Source organism: Numenius arquata, chromosome 1 (genome assembly GCF_964106895.1).
Source record: "Numenius arquata chromosome 1, bNumArq3.hap1.1, whole genome shotgun sequence".
Taxonomy (NCBI): Eukaryota; Metazoa; Chordata; class Aves; order Charadriiformes; family Scolopacidae; genus Numenius; species Numenius arquata.
In genome coordinates this window covers 7,272,357-7,292,866 of record NC_133576.1, presented here as the reverse complement: position 1 = coordinate 7,292,866, position 20,510 = coordinate 7,272,357, and the positions used below count along the sequence as shown (strand labels likewise).

The 20,510-nt window shown below is 41.2% G+C and overlaps 1 protein-coding gene across 2 annotated transcripts in view; it reads right to left on the bottom strand.

Moving 5' to 3' along the window:
* PHF21B (PHD finger protein 21B) overlaps window positions 1-17,061 on the bottom strand; it is a 167,837-nt gene extending 150,776 nt beyond the window's left edge. For both annotated transcript variants that reach the window (XM_074152327.1, XM_074152335.1), the window contains exons 1-3: window positions 17,008-17,061; window positions 16,320-16,352; window positions 15,969-16,034 (exon numbers count right to left, since the gene is read on the bottom strand). In XM_074152327.1, coding sequence (XP_074008428.1) covers window positions 15,969-16,034; window positions 16,320-16,352; window positions 17,008-17,061 — 153 coding nt within the window. The remainder of the gene's footprint in view (window positions 1-15,968; window positions 16,035-16,319; window positions 16,353-17,007) is intronic.
* Between the last annotated feature and the right edge of the window lie 3,449 nt (window positions 17,062-20,510).

Here is a 20,510-nt window from a genome sequence, read left to right as displayed (position 1 = left end):
TCACTTCTTTGAGGCTAACACAAGACCCAACCTTTATTTCTGCAGTTAGAGGACCACTGTATAATTTACTTTTACACACCACTTACCTATCAAAGTTTTAAAGAAATGTTTGTTACACACCAAGCACACCACTATACACTGCTCCCTTAGCATATACAGTTCTCCATTTAATTGTGTGATGTAGTCATTATGTTTCTATGCAGACTCATTACTGTGGAGGAGGAGTGTCACGCCATTGAAAAACATCCTGACTGCATGACTGTGTGTCAGGCAAGAATCGTATAAGCTCAAATATACCTGTGGTATCTGAGCACCTGCTGGGGAAAAAAGAGTGGTCAGTTATATTATGGCAAAACTCTCATACTATTAGGTCAGTGTGAGAACTAACCCAACCTACACAGTCCCAGTCCGGTAAGTGAAAGCACCACTGGCATTTTGATCCCCTACTAGGCTGTTTACAGTGCTCCTAGTAGCACTGAAGGTCTGCAGTGGTGAAGTTTTATGTGAAAGAATGCTACTTTTTAAAAAAAAAATAATATTGAAAGACTACTCATTTGTTCCCTTGTTTTATAATAGACAATATTATTTAACATTAATGAATGGCACTAGTATGCTTTCTTCCAATTGTGTTAGAAAGAGTTAAGAGTAAATGTTAAGAGTAAACTAAGCCAAATAAGTTTCAACTGTGTTTATGAATCACATCGATTTTTTTCTGGGTCTCATGTTCTGGATAATGGTACAAACATTAGGAATCTGAAAAGAAAGGGAATATTTCCTACTGAAAAAGTGAATTTGTGACATTTTCTTCAAGAAATGTAAGGAGTTCCAAAGTGTCCCTCTAAGGTTATATCCAAGAAAGATACCAAAACTGACAGACACTAACTTCTGTTAACATAGATAGATTGACTGCAGACTGCAACCCAAAATACTGCTATACCATGGATAAGACTTTCTCCTTGAAGGACACTGTTCCCAGCCATAGTGAGGTATAGGTCTTACATCTGAAATAAAAAATATGAAAGCTTTAAGTAGGATTCCAGATTTCCATTAGACCTGAAATGGCCAAGAGCTCAGGGATGTAAAACATGCCTAGCCCTCAAAATAGTGTGGGAAAAGATAACAGGAGTTGGTTCTTCATTCCCTTTCCCTCCAGCATGCAGAATACAAAGGAATACAGTTGATACACCCATGTTCACAAGGAGGTCAACTGTCTTCCTCCCTTCCCTCTGTTCATGGCCGATGACATCATTATGAAAACAGAAGGGCTGAAGTGGTGCTAAGTGTCAGAGGTACCCATCATCAAGGAATATATCTTGGGTAAATCCACATTAATTACCACTTCCAAATCAAGAGCTCACTTCTGAAGCAGATCACCCAGTGATCTGCTCAGAGCAAATCTTGTACTTTGGTTTGCATTACAAAGTCATCTTGGAGTAGACCAAGTGGATTCCTTTTGGATTAAACACAATAGAAGAGTACACTTCTGAAACACACTTGACGTGTTCCATGCAACAACAGACACTCAGGCCCTGGGGCCAGACTAGGGCTAGCCTGAACTCTCAGGATTTGTACAGTGTCCTCAGCACCAACAGGTCCTCAGCACCAACTGTTATGCACTCCAGATCTGCTTCCAATACACTGCACTACTCACTGACATGGGCATAGCCACCACCTTCCTACAAAACCCAAGAGACTAAAGAAAAGGGTATCTTATCCTAAGAAGGTATGTCTTTATGTTTCAACCTAAAAATCCTTCAGGGTGAAGGAGGCAAGGCCATGAAGTGAAGATAGGAAACCATCTGGGAGCCAGTCCAACTACCAGTGACTAGCAAAAGTTCAGTTTTCACTGTACAATTACTTCCACTAGTCAGAGAGCATTACCAATATCCACATTAGAAACAGATCATCTTAGTCATGGCAAGTGATAGCATCAGATGTGAACATCTCAGACAACACTGATATATTTTCTTACTTGCCCAATGAAAGCTGAGGTAGATTTACCTACCCAAACAAAGAGGGGGTCCCTCATGCATTTTGCTAGATCATCTTGGTATACAGGTAAGGTAAGAAAACTGACTCATCCATTCTGCGAGTTAAGAATATGTTCAAATGAAATGGTTTAGCTTCAAATTACTACGTTGAGCAAAGACATCGTAACTCTAACTCGAGGGTTAATGAAATATTTTGACATGGACATCTCAAGATAGAAAGGCTAGTAATGACACTCCAGTAGAGAGTATCAATCACACCTCCAGTTATAGCTGGTAATTAAAAAAAAAAGATGGAATATATTAGCCTTAAGAAATAAAAATGCACAGCATTTTGACAATTCCAACCACTACTGGTTTTAGTAACATTAAAACTCATCTCCCCCCACATTCCCTGGGTACACACTCAGAAAAAGTTTGTTCTGTGCAAGAACGTTTATTTGCATGAAGTTGATGCAGAGTTAAGATTGAAAAGCATGCATAGGAGTATCAATCCTCATCTTAATTCCTCATCTAGCATCAAACCCGCAGAACCGAATTTCTGTCTATCACAATTAGCTAATTAGTCTTAAAAAGTTAGCTTCTGTTTCTTCTGGGAAAGGAGGAAATGTAGGAAGAGGAAACTGCTCAGATCTATGCCAGCTGTGAGTATGCATACAGTCACAACCTGCCTGCTGTTCTGTTCCTCCACAGAAGCTCCTCAGCCTCCCCTATGCCAAGAACTGGGAAAGACAATCATCTTCCCATATCAAACTTTTACCTATCCCTCTTGATTTCCCATTCCAATACCAGGATGTTCACATTGTGTTCACAAAGAACCCATAAACTTAAACTTTACTCCCTTTGTTCTAGATACCATCTCTTACTCCTATTTCTCATGCTCTTTGGGTGTTTTGGTGTCTGCATAGTCTGGAAGTCTCTTCTGCCAGGTCGAGGGGATATTTTCCTCCTTACAATATGAAGGGTGCTTATGCTCAAACGCTTGAGTTTGGCAGAATCTGGTCCTTGAAACATAAATCTCTGTATCTATTTTTCCTTCTAAGCCATTTCCACCAAAAAAACATTTTGGATGCTCTTAGTCTAGACAACAGACAATTCTCTCAGAGTAACATTGGATAGACTTGTAAAGCAACCAAATATTTTTTAAGACTGTTTCATTGCACATTCAGCATATCAAACCAAATTCCAATGAAAGTCCAGTATTCCATTAATGCTAATTTCAAGCCTAAATTGAAAATAGTGTAAAGACTTTGGAAGAATCGTTCCTACCTAACAGATCCTTAAGCTGGGAAGGTAAAATTCCTTCAGCGGATCATAACCCAAAAGACTGAAAGAGCTCTGAGCTCAGTTGTGTCAAGAATTTGCATTTTAATAAACCTCAGGTCATGTATGTGTCCAATCTGGTGAGAACTATGCATTTTAAAACCTTTATGTATTTACATGATAGGTTGCAACAGCCCAGCTGATGAATACATAAGTATCTGATGATCAAAACATCTTTTCCAAGCAATAGTGAATTTTTAAGTAAATATGTAGTAACTTTCAGCTAGTTATTTGTTCTGGAAGAGTATTTTTAAAGCTATTTTTTAAAGAAATAACTGCAAGTGACACCAAAATCTGAAGGTTTAGCCACAGTCTTCAGAGAAAGACCATCAGCGAACTAACAGTGGCTTCAGTTGAAACTAGTTTAAAGAGAATAAAAATCTTGGGGATCAAGTCAAACATTTTATCAGTGGTTGGCAAATTTAGGAAATGTTTTTAATAAACAGTAGTTTGGGGATGGTGGGGGAAGTTAGGTCCAGCTGGCCCAGATGCTCCGGAAGCATCAACAGTCACAGCTCAACTAAACTCAACAAAACTGCAAAATCTTAATCTGACTGATGTCACACACCTTTTCCTTCTTTTATTTTTATTTTCAAATGGTGAAGAAAAATGGAAAACTATCAGAAATTGTAACTATGGACAAAGCTTTTGCTCGGGATTGTGCCCATCTAACACTAGTAGAACTAAAAGGTGCCACACAGTAGAAAGATTTTCAGGAAAAACATTAGTGGTTTCCAGCTTTCAGAACACTGGATCATCTTGCAAAAAAACCCAACAACTCAACTTTAAGAAAATAACTATGTATATTATTTTCTATAAAACTACAAACATCTTTATAGGATAGCAAATCCATAACAGTGAATGGAATGGACCACCTCAGCCAGCCCAAGCCAGGAAAATTTCAGTTTGCTTGCTCTAGATTTGTAACACATTTGGCAAAGACACTCAAAGTTGAGTTTTGGGGAAAGTTTATTCTGCTACTGTGTATGGTTAAACTTCAGCTACAATTGCCTTCAATTTATTACTTGCTGTTTGCATTACCTTATGGTCTGGGCATCCTGGAAGAGAATCTCATTAAGCCAAACACTGAATGCACACAGGACAAAGATGGAGCCAGATCCAAAGAGCTTACAGTTCAGCACCTTTAGGAGAATTACTTTAATTAAGAAAGCAAGGGGAAAAAGGAAAATAACCAACTATATTTTTCAACCAAGAGGCCTGAAATCCAGCACTTAAATCCAGATTTAGTGTCATAAATAAAAATGATATATCTAAAGGTGCCAGAAATATGAATTCATAGTGAAGGCCTTGTAAGCTCTGACTTAAAAACTCACGAATGCAAACAAAATCAGACTTGCAGCCAAGAACACAGACTGACACTCAAACTCTATTCTTAAAACAAGTCTTTGGCCTTTCCTCCACCTACCTAAGGCATATATTAAAGCTAAGCGTTGGCCTAGATTTCAACCTAAGTTCCATCAGTTTTATGAATTTACAGTCGAGTCTCAACATTATTGCATAGGAGCTGCTGATGACTTCTCTCTTTACTAGTCCTCTGTGTGTGTATGTTTGCACATACACATGTGTGTGGGGGGGGAAGGATGAATCTCCAGTGTTGAAAAAATCAGCTAAATGCTGCACTCCCACACTGGGTTTGGTATACGAAAATCATAGGCTTTTCACAACCCTCAGTTATATTATTCATGCAGAATGCACTCAGCTTTCTATTGTTCCTGCTCTCATTGTTTATAAATGAGTCTTTGCTTCATCTGGGGATGGAAGTTCCTTTAAGTTTCCCTTAGTAAAAGTACTTCTGTAATGAGGTGCAGTGCTAGTGCTCAGAGGGTTAAAGAAGTTTCTGGAAATGTTTATGCTTCTAGAAAAAACAATTATTTTCTTTCTTTATTGAAGCAAAAATTAACAACTTGAACTGGTTGATTTATTTTGGCCACAGGTTCCTAATTGCTTCCGAAATGTTTCAGAAAATATTTAAGTTCTTCATTTTGTTCTTCGTTACCACAACATTTGCGGAGGAAATTTCTAAGTATGTTAAGACTCTTTGCTTTTACGCCTCACTTAAATATTCCCAGCACTACCATGTTGAAAAACTGATCCTGAGACATGGTCTTCAAATGTTGCGCATGGAATAAATACTGTTTCTCAATACGGGACATGAATTGTACCAAAAAATGCTGGTCCCTTCTGTTATGGCCAATACAGCTGCAGAAAAACACATAACCCCTTTGTCTAGCAATATTGCAAATTTCATGATTTAGCTTGTTCGACAGTTCAGCCTGTCATCATTAATCCTGGTGATTGTGCAAGATTCTGATGCATTTCCCCAGCTTAGAGTTTTTTCAATCCAATTTAAGTTAATAAACAGTGGACTGAATTGCAAAAGAAAAAAATAAGTTAATCACATGGCAACTTAATCGCTTTTGGCTTCAGAGGACATCCTTCTGTTTTGGGTCTAATACCACAGCGTTTTAAAGGTAGATGGGACTGTGTCTTTTACTCCTTTGTTTGTGGTGCACTTTCTGTTTTTAAAGTTCAAAGGACTTCTTTTATGCTCCTAATAAGGCTGAGATATTGCAGATCCAAAGAGGACAACAGGCAGACTCTCATCTGACATACTGAAAACAGAAAACTGGAGTCAAATCCATATTTTGGAGCAAAAAGAAACTTCTTTTTGAACTAAGGAGTCCAGAAATGTAACAGTTTGTCAGTTAATGGAATTACATTTGCATTTAACTAATGTCAAGCAAAGACATAATACCATCACTTCCAAAAACCATCTCTTGTCTACTTGAAAATACCAGTGGACTTTATGAAATGGATGGTTTCTGTCTTTTTAATATTAAACCTTAGCATATTAGCTGTTAACAGAAGTTTTATGAAACCTTCCCCAAAAGCAGTATCTTTAAGCCAACAATCTCCATCTTCTGTGGGTTCTCCTAACACTGGACTGCTTTCATCCGCCCTCTCCTCTTCTCACCTGCTTTTCTCCTTCTGGCCAGATTCTGATTTTTATCACACCAGTGCAAACTCTGGGTAACTCCAGTAAACTCCAGGGAAATATATTTCTGGATTTACACCTGCCTAGCCAGCAGAAAATGCAAATTGAGCTGAATGGTACTTAGTTTGCTCATAAAAGGCATTTTTTCCCTTTAATTTATGAGAAAAAAATAATGAAGTCTAGATTCTATTGCTCATACACATCTTCAGTAGTATTGCATTCCTCACCAGACCCTACTGAAAAAAGCTACTCACAGACTTTTTCACTCTAAGCATACAAGCAGAACTTGGCCTGCAATTAGGAGAGAAAAAAAAGTATTTCTTTCAACAAAGATAAGCACTATAGGTCATTTGAAGGAGTGACAGTAGTGCAATATTTCAATTGGTTTTAAAACAAGTCATTTTTTTATATATATTTGCAGCTTAATTGCCAGGTTTTGTCTAAGAAGAAAGAAAAAAGATTGCAAATGTTCCTGTCACTGCTACACTCCAATTAGTTTTAGAGGAGCAAAAGATGATACGTTAAAACAATCCCATGTAGCAGCGGAGGGTAAATAACCTATAAATCCGGAAACTTGTCTGTGGGTGCAACGAGGACTAGCACTGAGTGGTACACAAACAAGGAAAAAAGTGCATTGAAAGAAGCTTGGGTTGTTTATAATTTAAATCCATGCCTATTCAGAACAGTCATATCTGAATTTCTAAGAGCAAGCAAAATCACTATGCATTTACCATACTAAATGCCTTTTTCATCAACTAACAAAACAGAACAGATACAAATGAACCAATCAGGGATTTCGAGTGAGCTATCAGTGTTAGAAAAGCTACTCTGCACATTCCAGTTGAGTCACCACAGAGAAGTAGGGAAAAAAAAAAAAAGGAAAAAAAAAGGGGGAGAAATAAATTACTGTGTGCAACTCCATCTGCAAACTGCTTCTCCCGCACTGGTATGTAATAAAATGTGTTGCTAAGATACAAGCTGCTAAAGAAGTTCATTAAAGGACACTTTAAACAAAGCTGCCAGACTCTTTTCCCTTTAAAGACTGCTTATTTGGTTCTGTCCCTTGTGTTTATAATTAGATCCTCTATATGAGAGATTGTGCTCCATTCAAGCCCACTCAGCAAAGAATGTTAATAAAATAACGTAAATAAGGCACAGGCTTAGGTTGTATATATTTATGGGCTGCGGAGCTGTGGATAGAAATACATCTGGATTCCACTTGCATTTTTAAATGCAAAATAAAGCTTTTCTAAGTAGCTTCTCCCCAAGAGCAGAAATATCAGGTTCTGCACCCTAACCGCACTCTAACCTAACTTTTAGAAAATACTTTCAGGCAAAAAAACTGGCTTCTTGCGTAAAGTTTGGAGTTTCTGAGATGCCTCCAATGGAAGCTTTTAAGTGAGAGCCTTTGTTTTCTACAATGAAATAAAGGCTAAAATTATTTATGTCTTTCACCTGGCAATCTGTACCTTTTTCCATCTGTATATGATTCCTAGATGTGTGTTAATGATTGGCAGAATTTCCTTGATCTTACTATATTAAAGACACAAGTAAGACTATTTTATCACATTTTACTGCCAGGAAAGGTATGTTATCAAAAAGGTCTTCATCTGACCCTATATAAAATACTTTTAGTCTCCGTAGTAACATTTTCATGGTAGGTGTATTTTGACTTTTGTTTTGTTTGAGGAGAAAAGAATGAGCACGACGTACTTTGCATTCCCTTACTGTAGTGAAATTATATCTAAGGAAATAATTCCAGCATTTATCTGTTCGGCACTTAATAACATATATGATGCATAAATCACAAATGAGAGTTAGTATCAGTGATTATATAGGAAATGTTACTTGTCACTTTGTAACCTGCATCTCATATTAAATTCTGCATCACAGTCTCCAGTATGTATATATTTTTAATTACATTTTCAGGCTCATTTACATGCGCATATTGGCTTTCTGCCTGAATGATATCAAAGAGAAAGACCTTATGCTCACACCCAAGTGCACACACACACAAGCACATTTATACACAGAGACACTCAAGTCTGCACATTTCTGAGAATGGAACCTTCTCTCATCTTTCCCATTTTTAGAAAAGCTTCAGTTAACCAGTAAATCTTTAGGCAATTTTAGCTGATTCAAAGCGCTTTAGAAAAACAGAAAATTACAGAAAATGCAGGTTAATCTCTGCTGCATGTCAAAAGTATCAATGATTCTCACTTGACTCTTGTTAATCAAAATGTAATAAACATTTTCACTTTCTGTAACCTTGTAAGATTTGTCATCAATAGCTGAGTTTGCACAGAAAGGCTGTTCCATTCCTTCTCCCTGGATAAGAGGTAAGCTACATCACAAGTACCAACACGAACAAGTTAAATCAATGTGGAAAGGAAAACGACCTATACGCTATATAGATTAAACTTCTGTTTCAAGACCAATTGTATGCTTCTCTTGATTAAATGCAAGCAATCAAACTTTCAGGTGAACACACTGTTCTTGCCACAGCCTCAACATCCAGGCTCTTAGGACTAAATTCCAAAATCTGAAAATAAGATTGCCTCTCAAAATCTCAAATTAACACCACCCACCATACCCACAGAGTTCCCAGATACTTGTTGTTTTGATTTTACTGCCACCACATTTAGGGCCAGCTCTCTGGTTTACTTTCATTCGGTCAAAAGGGTCATTTTGTAGTTAAAACTCAGGCATATATATTTAACTCCTCCATGGGTTAAAAAAAGAAAATACATCGTCCTATTTTTCCACTGTCTCTGTATATTAACCAGAAGGGTCTGACTGTACATGTGCAAAAATACCCCGTGGTACATATTAGATTCCAATAGATGCTTACTATTGGCAGTCGCAGGTTGTAGCTAGAACTAAGCCGCATCAGCAATTTCATATGACACTCTGGAAATTGCTACTACATAACAATAAGTAGCTGATTCAAAAAAAGGGGGGGGGTGGGGAGGGCAGAAAGCATGTTTAAGGAAGTACGTTTTGGCTCAAGAATAACATTTCCGAATAAAAAAGTAGGACCACCTTAAGTTTAAAAAAAAAGATACACATACATTTATATACAGGCATGTAAGGGAAGTGTGTTTAAGGTGATTCAACAGCAAGGAATGGATAGACCAAATATGAGTCTGTTACATTGAAGTAACTGTCTACTTTAATGGCAGAAAGACAAATTTGCATTTCAATTAGTCCAATTCTTTTTTTGTTCATCTTTGTTCTTATCTTAAACTTGCAGCCCGTTTTTATACTTCCCTTACCTCCAACTACCCTGCGTGTACAAATTGCCCTCTTTGACATGTGTGGCCACACATACACTATTTACCACGGCCTTGTCTTATTGATTTGCAAACTTCTACCCTTTAACTCTATTGATTAGAAATTGTGGTGATGCTTGAGATTTTGTTTTGGGGGCGGAGGGGAGAGGGAGGTATCATTTTATAATCAAGTACAAAAATACTGCATATTTTATCTTTGATCACAAAGAGAAAGGCATAGAGGGAAAAGTTAAAAGTAACTCTGTATTAACGTGCCTTTATACGCCTTCATGCTTTCAACTTGAAAATCAAATCTGGAATGAGATGAAAAGGGATTTTCTCTACTTGAACATACCAGAAATGTTTAGAGTGATGCAGTATCCCATTGGAAATGTGATTTAAAATCACCATTCAGAACCCCTTCTCTAGCATCATGCTATGGAGACATTTAGAGACGTATTCCCCATCTCTTACACAAGCAGAATGAGTCCATGGACCAGACCCTGAAACAAGATGAACTGGTATAAACATCTGACATGACACACTGTTCTGGATAAGCTGCACACATGCATGAACCAGTGGAGAACTGGTTTCATTAAAACAGAGCCCTAGACAAAGACTCCTGCAGAAGCACTGCTTTTAACTGCTCAAGCATCTCCTAAAAATTAAAACAAATTCTAACTCCAAGAGGTAGAGTTCCTATACAAAACTAAAGTTTCTTTGACAGGATCTCCCTACCAAAGTAATCTGAACAAATACCTGTTTGCTGCAAGTATAAATTAGATATTTTACAATGTGTAACAGGTAGCAAGTACTGTTAGTGTAAAACCAGAAGTGAAATAAAAAGGTATTGTTGGCATAATTCCTTTTTCTGAATAGACAAAGGCATTGTAAGGAAAAAATTGCTAAATCACAGGGATAATCATCATAGCCAGCTCTTCTAATGAGGCATCATGGGATTACTGGAGTTATTATAAGAGTCATCTTATTGAAGAAATTCAAAGTTAATTGAAATCAATTGTACTGTTCTGACAGCAGGTGTTTTAAGTGGCTAAAATATCAAAGTGAACTCTTTAAAATGGTTAGAATGAATGTAACATTCACTTTTCAAATCTTAGCCTTGCCAAGTGATATACTGTACAAGTACAGAAAAGTGTACGGTCAAAGAAACATACTGGAAAGAAATAGCATTTCACATGCCAGTCAAGCAGCTACCAAACAAAAGGTGGTTCTAACCCCCTCCAGTACACATTTTCACTACAGATGTGCAATTTTCATGAATCTTATAAGGGCAACCTAATGCAAGGCAGAAAGTCACAAGTATACATATTTCCATCGTATTTCACCTCTATGAAAATGTACTTTATTGTACTTTTTCCCCAATATGAACAGGGAATCTCAATATGGTATTACTGAAAGCACAAACAGAATTGCCATTATGCAACTATATTCCCAAGTTCCTCCTCCAAGGAGCTCAAGGTAAATTCTTCCCAAGTTTTGTCACTTTTTCTACAGTTGGCAAAGCAACCAATAAATTACTAGCCAATTCTAGAAGAAAAAAAAAAACCAAAACAAAACCAAAACATGAACTTAAGCTTTCTGAATTACAATCCAGAACTAATCTTTACTTTGATCCAGTAGGTTCATCAGATTCTGAAGTTGTTCAGGTTTCCCAGCAAAGTCAGCAAGACCTCAATGTGCAGAAGAGGTGCAAAGTCAAGCCCATATTAAATACCTGTTGTCTTTGTGTTTAAAGACTCAATGCAGTGATTGAAAAGTGTAATACTTCAATTGGGAGCTGATCACCCTGTCTCCCTCGACTTCAGCGAGTGCTCAGTAAGGTCCTTCAAACCAAATTCTGCTGGAATGAACACACAGAGACACAATTCTTGCCACAACAAACAGGAATGCTGTGTGTACCTTGGGACAGAGTTTGACGTTGGGTTCAACATGATTTGGAAATGCCTTTCAGGTTTTACCTCAGTTTTTATTGATGCTTATAACCCTTATTTTACTTCAACAATTTTGAAAGTACTCAACCATATGAAATACTGAGCTTTGGCAAATGTCAATAATTTCCCCTTTAACATGTGTAAACAATGCTGCCATTTCCAGGCACAGCACAGCACGAATTTCAATAAACCAAAAAACCACTTCCTCCTTTTCTCCAAAACAAAGATACAACATCAGTAAAACCAGACATCTTGAGCTAAATCGTTTCCAACAACTTGCATAAGAACTGTACTTAAATTTTAAGAAGTCTAACACTTTCCACAAACAGGCTTTGCTGGTGATTACCACAGGCAAAATACAGTCAGCGATTTAATTTCAGATATACTACCCAAAAATACAAACCAGCAATAACACACACTGGGAGAGTTGCCTGAAACTAATGTTGATTTTCTGCATAGATAGTAAATTATGGTAAAGAAATGAGGCAGTGCACAAGTGAATGGCATATACATAATGTCTTTCAGGAAGACATATTTTTATTACTGCGCTCCAGGACAGGCTGTCTGAATTCAGAGTTCATTGCAGTTGAAAATATAGTAGCCCACACATATTCATTGTTAATTTTTAAGACCTTTCTTGCCACCTAATACTTATGTCAGTAACAAGTAATTTCTGACTTGAGGTTAAAGGTTTGTTTATTTATCTTGATCTATTAATTAATAAGAGACAACTTTCTAAAATTAAAAGACCCTAATGACTCTTTAAGGACATAAAGAAAGCAAGAAATGCATGCAGCAGAGCACCTCTGGTGTGCTTGTAAGGCCAATGCTGGCTCTTATGATAGCTCTTTTATTTACATATAAATGCTTGTTGCTTGACAATTTAGATAAAAATGTTACCACTGCTCTGCATGTGCTGTAGATTGAAGGTGTAAAACCACTGGACCAACTAATGGAGTCTTCACACATCATATCTTGTTAAAGAAGAGGTAACCCACTCTCAAACGCTATTACAATTCATCAAAACTATAGTACACAAAAGATACACTCCTAACAAAAGTCCAACTTTTGTCTTTCTAAATAGGATGCCAAATTAAGTATTGATTGAAGCTGCACTGTTTCAATAATGAAAATGATCACTCCACAGTATGAAAACACTGGGAAAATATTAAAACTATATTTAATTCCATATTTCTCTAAACCACCAACATAAAAGAAACATCGATAACTGGCCAGGGATCTTTAATTAGGTTGCAACTTAAAATCCAACAGTGCATAAAGTCTACTTTATACATTTACCTCATGCACCAAAAGTTGAGTTTGTCATTTGGTTCTTTCTGCCTTTTTTGTAACTTTCAAGAAAAGGAAATATTGCCACAAATGCCAATGGCTGAAAGGGAAAACTGATGAATAGGGGTACTGAAAAATAACACTCACTTGTGCTATATTTCTAACAGATGTGGATGATGTGATCATCCATTCATTTTACTATCTGCTTCATCATCCACATGTGCAGTTAATTGAAATGCAATTTTAACATCTTTTGTATTCAGTGCATGCACAATCAAAGGTATACATTATTGAATTATGAATTAGTTGTGCCTAAACAAATCTTCGGGGGGGAGGGGGGGGGGGGGAAGGGAGGAGGAGGAGGGAAGGAATGTAAATACGTATGTAAAAATAACCTCCTCAGTTACACTGCCTACAGTAAGTTTACATCAGTGTTTTGGTACAGCCACAAAAGTGAGAGCTTGAAACCACTAAATGGCTCCAACGTTAGCCTATTGTCTCAGTAGCATTCAGTGCATCTTCTTCATGCCCTCAAGGACTAATAGTTCATTTATAAGCCATTAAGTAAAGAGCAACTACTAATTATAGCAAGTCTGCAAAGTTACATGACGGTTTTGTGACTTGGTCAAAGACTAAGACCTTCAAACTCATTTCACTTGTGACCTAAGAAAGATTTCAGTTTAGAGCTCCAGAGGCGGCAGTCTGGAGCAAAAGGACACCACATTACCAGCTAGTGTCTTATTTATAAGCTCTTGTTGCACAAGACGTTGAAATCGGTAAAAGAAACCTAAATCTAGGGATCTTCATAAAAATAGTATGTTTCCTGCCCGGCCCATTTTGCTGTTTACAGAATTTTAGTATTTTAAGTTTAATTACTTCATAGTTTATAGATTTATTTCGAAGATTATGAGAAGGCAAGTCATAAATATATGATGCCTATTTACTAGTTAGTTTGGATTATACATAAATATGTTGCACAAGCTTAGCAAAAACCTTTTTCACCAAGCTGAATCAGAACACTCAAACTGTATTTTCAAATGTGTCTCTCTGCCTTATCTAAATTCCAACATGACACATAATAAATAGCTTCTCATTTACTATCATCATAAAAATTTAAACAGCCTTGAAATAGTTGCTACAATACAGGGGAAAATGATCAAATGTATGTTCTAAATACCCACTTAGAACAGTAAAACTATTTCCATATTGAAGAAAGAACACATAAAGATGCATTGTTGCAGTAAAGGCTGTTACCTTGTTTAAAAAAAAAAAAGATCTTCTGCTCAGTATAGTAGTATTAGAGTCAACAACTTGCTGTTTTACACTGCAAAAAAAGGACTAACAGCCCTTAGCTATCATGTAGTGTCAGATTTGCTTTAAAAAAGAAAGTATGTGATTTGATTCTATACAGTGATTAAACATCTTTGTGCTCTGCTGAGTAGGGTATTCTGTCCCCTCCCCCCTCCAAAAATGGCATCAAAGCAATCAAAATGGTAATGTTCAGCATGAATGGGGCCCCATCCCCCACCTTCAAACTCTGCAGACTTTTCTCCATGTTAGAAGAAACCAACACCCCTTCCTCACAAAATGGAAGCTTCCACTACCAAATTGAGAGTGCTGACAAATTCTGATTACAATAAACTGGGAGGAAAAGGGTGTCAGATAATCACCATCACCTATGGGCACAGATTATATATGCACGGATCACTCTTCAACTTTAACCGCAACTCCAGGAAGACAAACAAAACAAAAAAACAAAAAAAAACAAAAAAAAAAAAAAAAAAGAAAAAAAAACGAAAGGAAAAAAAAGGGTGGAATCGTACACGTGCCCCCTTCCCCTCTCTCCCGGAGGTCCCTCGCCAGGAGGGAGGGAGGGGGCCGCGGTGGGGCTGGCCGCCCGGCGCCCCGCGGGCGCTGTCCTCGGCTCTGGTGCTGAAAGGACTGCTGCATTCCGGAGGAACCGCGTTCGCTCCCGCCGCCGGCGGGGCCGGCAGCCGAGGGACGGGGAAGGGAGCTCAGCACCGCCGCGCCGGCCCCCCGGGGAGGTGGTGGTGGAGGATGGGGGGGTGGAGGTGGTGAGAGGTAAAGTTCACCCCTAGGGAGCGTGGCTTTGTCAATTGCCCTTCCTGCGCTGGAAGTCCTGAAAGTGGGGACAGGAACCCGGGCAGTGTTGGGGGGTAGGGGGGGGCGGTGCGGATAGTTGGGTGAGTGTGAATGCGAGTGTGCGGGCGTGAGTGTGCGCCCGGCGGCCGCTGTCCGCGGTGCTGAAAGCCCGCCGCCCCCCGCCGCGCCCGTCAACTTTCCTCCCGGGGGGGGGGGGGGGGTGAGGGGGGGAGTGGGTCACGGGCGGAGCAGCGGGCCCGGGGGTCACTCGGCACAAAAAGAGAGACCAGAAAGTTTGGGGAGGGCAGGGGGGAGAGGGAGGGAGGGAGGTTTCTGGTTTGTTTTGTTCCCCTCCTCCGGTTTGGGGGTTGGTTGCTTTTTTTTTTTTTTCCTTTTTTTCCTCCGGCAGCTGAAACAGGTTAATCTGTTTTTATTCGTATTTTTGGAAGGGGGGAAAAAGTGAAAGTGCCTAAGAGAACTCGAATCAAAAGCTAACACGTCAGATCAGACCAAGGGAAGAGAAAGACAAGTGGGGAGGGAAAAAAAAAAAAAAAAAAAAAAAGAAGAGAAGAAATAAAATAAAGTGATCAATAAAAATCAGTTTTGTAATCAAACCCAGAAATGGCTCCGAACTGGGCTCCAGCCTCCTCCCTCCCAACTCTTGCTCTGCACATTACACGGAAGTGCACAAAGTAGCCCAAGACAGGAGAATTTTCCATATTCCTAAAACATGTCGACCAACTCAAAATGGACGCCTCATTTTTTTTTTTTTTTTTTTACGTTTTAACTACTGCTTATCTTTTTACTACTAGTACTAAAATCATTCTTTCCCCCAGCAAGACATCCGAGAATCCGACCTCATTTTGAAAACATGCATTTTCTTACTTTACGCTTAGGAAAATGGATGTTATATTCCCTGCTGTCGGTATTTTTCAGCTAACGCAGACACTTTTCGGATGTTTAGAAAGTGCATTGTAAAAGCAAGAAGAAAAACCAAACACAACTGAATCGATCTGTTCCTTACTTGTTTCTCATTAAGAGCTGCTATTCTTGATTGCCTTTCATGGATTTGTTTCTTAAGATCCCCGTTCTGCAAAAACGGCAATAAGATGCATATTAAAGGCAAAGTGTAAACTAACCCCTGTAATGAATAAACTTGCGATCTAGAAATTGTTCAAAGGCAAAACCGCTCCACCGAAGCCGAACGAAAGCATGCACACACAAAACACCCTCCTTAGCAAGAAAGCTCAGTGCAGACTACAAAATGAGATCTCTTACTGATAAAGTTTCTCATCCTGCTGTCCCAGCACAACTGCGCTTATTACAGCAGGGATAAAATACTGAAGAAGAGAAAAAAAAAAGGATCTGCATTTACCTGTGGATCTTGCTTCATCTGTGCAACTAGTTTCTATAAAAAAAAAAAACAAAAACACCCCCCAAAAAAGGAGGAATTAGAAACTGTTTCAAGTTTAATGGATTTTTTTAAATGTATGTATGTGTGTGGACGGGGGAGGGAGGGGGGTAAGGAACAAAGAGGCAAGTAAACACTGCGAGTCAGTTTCAAGCAAAGCTCATAAATATTCAAGTCTCGTCCTAATCTCTCCAACACACACACACACACACTCGCGCACACACACACACGCGCACACACTCACTCACACTCACGCACACACATACTCACACGAGCACCGACCGCAACGTTAACTCCGCATCTCCACAACACACACACACACACACACAAAAAAAAAACTCAGCCAAACAAGCCGCAAAACTACTTTGGCGAAGTGCTCGCCATTGCCGCGGGGGGCCGGGGGGGGCCCGAGAGGGGCCCCCGCCGCGGCCCCGCTCCCCCCCGGCCCCCCCCGCCGCCCCGGCCGCGGCCCCGGCCCCGCTCCCCCCCCCCCCCCCGCCCCCCGCCCCTGATCGATAGACCCTGCGACAAGAAGCAAAGGCTACTTGGTAAGCATGCAACACTGGCTCCCTTCCGATCCTCCTCTCCCTCTAAAAAGCACCGGGGATAGAAGAGCATTTTTTATTTGCTTATTATTTTATTTTTTTTTTACCTGATGACATTGGATTTCCACTTTTAACGCCTCTTGCAAGCTGTGTAGCTCCATCCCTGCAACTTGCCAGGCACTTTCCTGCCACTTTCAGATCCGAATGAAGTTTTTTTGTTTGTTTGTTTGGTTTGGTTTTTGGTTTGGTTTTGTTTGGCTTGCTTTTTTTTTTTTTTTTTTGCTCCCTTTCTTTTCTTTTTTTTTTTTTTTTGGCTTTTTTTTTTTTCTTTCTTGCTTTTTGCAACCGACCCGCCAGGCAGCCACCCCTCCCTCCAGGAAAAAAAAAAAAAAAATTAAAAAAAAAAAAGGAAATAAAGAAAAGCCAGGAAAAAATAAAAAAAAAAAAAAAAGGAAAAAGGAATGGCAGTAACAATAATATTTAAAAAAAAAAAGCGACAACAACAATCGAAAGAAACAACTACTCAGTCTGCAAAGCAAGTTCTTTGCCTCTTTGCTGGGGACACAGACTCATCACTCACTTTCCGCCAAAGTAGGGGGGGCCCCTCCCCCCGCGCCCCCGCCCGCGCGCCCCCCGCTCCCCCACCCCCCCGCCGCCCCCGCTCCGCCCCGTAGCCGTTCCACCGCCTCCCGCCGCCCCGCCGCCCCCGCCAATGGGGAAGGCAAAGAGCTGAAAACGGGAGGGACTATATTTCCTCGGAGTGCGCGCCTTGATTTCACTTTGCCTGGGGAAAAAGTTGTGCCTCGGCCGTCAATGCTAATTCGGCGGTGCCCGGATGGAACGGGAGGGGGGTGAGAATGGGGGGGGGGGGGAGTGAAGGCTCGCAGCCCGCGCATGCGGCCTGCCCCTGTCGCCGCCGCCGCCGCCGCCGCGGTAGGCGAGAGAACAACAAAGTGCCGGCGCGCACCCGCCGGCGCGCGCGCGCGCTCGTTCCTTGGCGCGAGGGCCCGCGGGGAGAGGGGCGGGGCCAAGGCGCGGGGCGGGGCGGAGGAGGGGACGACTCTCTCCCCACCCCTGGCCCCCTCATCGCTTCAGAGCCGCCGCCGGGGATTGGGGGGTTCTCCGTGGCGGGGCAGCCCGGCCTTCCCTCCCCTTTCCCGTGGGTGTCCGCTGGGGGGCTGCCCTGGGGCGGGGGAAGGGGAGCCCCTTCCCCAGCTTGCCGGGAGTCCGGTCCCAACAGCGGAGGAGGGGGAAGTTTCTTCCAGTTCTCTCCCCCCGCCATCTTCTACCCTGATTCTCTCCGTACCCCTTCTCCCGTTGCTGCATCTCCACCCCCATTCCCGGCCCGGCATTAACTGCCAGCCAGGGAAGCCGTTCCTCACCCCGTCCCGCCACAGGCCGGTGGCGCCTCCCGCTGCCGGCACTAGCGCTGCCCGGCGGCGAGCCGTTGGAGGGGGGGCTGTGAGGGGCACCCCCCCGAGGCGGCGCGTGGCGAGCCGTTGGAGGGGGGGCTGTGAGGGGCACCCCCCCGAGGCGGCGCGTGGCGGGCCGTTGGCGGGGGGCTGTGAGGGGCACCCCCCCGAGGCGGCGCGCGGCGGGCCGTTGGCGGGGGGGGCTGTGAGGGACAACAAGCGGCACCTGCGGCAGGTTGCTGGCTTCGGCAGCGTTTCACCCGCTTCAACACGCAAGTTCAGGCAGCGGGCGGGCTCCCCTCAGGGAGGGTTACCTACCTGTACCCCCGTCAGCTCATGGGGTTTAGATTGTTCCCCACTCGCCCCATCGTCGGCCGCCCGCTCCTCACCAGAAGCAGCTGCCGTACCCCTGGGTTGTGCCCAGCCCACCGCTGGGGTGGCTGGCACACCGAAATGGAACATCGAACCTGAGCCACGTTATAAAGCTGACAAAGTAATTTTAGTGGAGCTAAAGTTTTCTGGTGGGTGAGTTGTTCTTAGGTCTGCAACTAACTGAGAGCGCAAGCGCCCAAACAGCCATTTGCAGCAGCCAGCAGGGAAAAGAAAGGGATGGGACCTGTGGGACGCCCGGGCGAGTGAACCCGCTGCCAAGGGATCGCAACACGGAACCACGGCCTCAGTTTAGCTACTGAATATCGGCAGCAAGACTTTAAACCGGAGCAGAAGGGTTGGCTTAAGCAGATACTCCAGTTCAACCAAGCCAAGCCCCAGTTCCCTGGCTGTCAGTAACAGATACGTGTGCCACCGGGTCACCCTGCACCACAGATGTGGTCTAGATCATGTGCGGACAGAAATTCATCACCTTTATGTCACTTTTGTTCCACCAACATGTGACCCGGCTTCAGGTCATACGGACAGACACTACCTGATCCAGCACCAAGCCTGCTGTCATTTTTTTGTAAAATACTCTTAAACCAGCAGTACAAATTTATAGGAAGTGTTTTGCTATGTAGCTGCAGTGGTTTTGATGCAGTTATAGAAGCCATGCAGTTAGATTTACTGTCATCTTGACACACGGCCGGAGGAGGGTAAGAAGCCAAAAATAATGTTCAGAACAATTTTATTGATGACGGTCAATATTTAGGGCACATTTTAACAAGCAGTAAGATGACAAAGTGCCGGGGACAAAAACCTTAGTGCATACACACACCCATTCCTGCAACAATTGGATGCTGATATTTTATTTAAACTGCACTAAAACATTAAGTTGAAACTCGCCCTAAATGGTTAGTCAGTATTTAAAAACACCACTGTGCTCCAGATGTGCTTGGATGCCAATTTTAATAACTAATTAAATTCATCTTAAAACTAATTAAAGGCAGCAATATACACCAAAACCAACTTACATCAACTGTACTGTAATTAGAGCTGTTTTGAGATGTAACACGCTGGGAGTCCAAAATGATGTACCCAATTTTCATGAAACTTCTCAAATATATTCTCTCCAAACATAACACAACTTCTTACATTAAAATAATATAAAGATTCATGGTGAAATATTCTCAGTTTGCCAAAATTAGGAATAAAGACAACTGAAAATTTCTGTTAACCTCACAATTAAACAAATTATTTTAGAAGAGCATTATTCAAGTTAGTGATGTTTTATAGTAACAGACTACATTTACAGCATTTCATAGAATCATACATAGAATGATTAGAGTCTGAAGGGACCTTAAAGATCATTGAGTTCTAACCCCCCTGCCATGGGCAGGGGCACCTCCCACTAGAGCAGGTTGCTCAAAGCCCCATCCAGCCTGGCCTGGAACACTTAGTGTCTGCACATGGCTTGAACAGGTTAAATCAAGAAGCTAGTTTCACTCTTTTTTCTAAAGATAATGCCTTACGTCAGTTTGTTTTCCATAGTCAGTCTACTTGGTCTCCGAATTGAAAATATCAGAGGGGGTATTTAATTCTCAATCAATAAAATGTCTTAACTGTATGAAGGATTTTCAAAATCTAAACTCTACTCACATTTGTAAGGACCAGTAGGTCAATCCTGCAGATCCTGATGAATATGAAACTCTTTCAATGTAGAATCAGTGGAACTTCTCACATGTTCTGCACAAAGGCATTTTGCAGTGCTAGACCCAACAAAAGCAGGGCTTTGCAAGGTAAGTAAATACCTGATAAAACCTGAC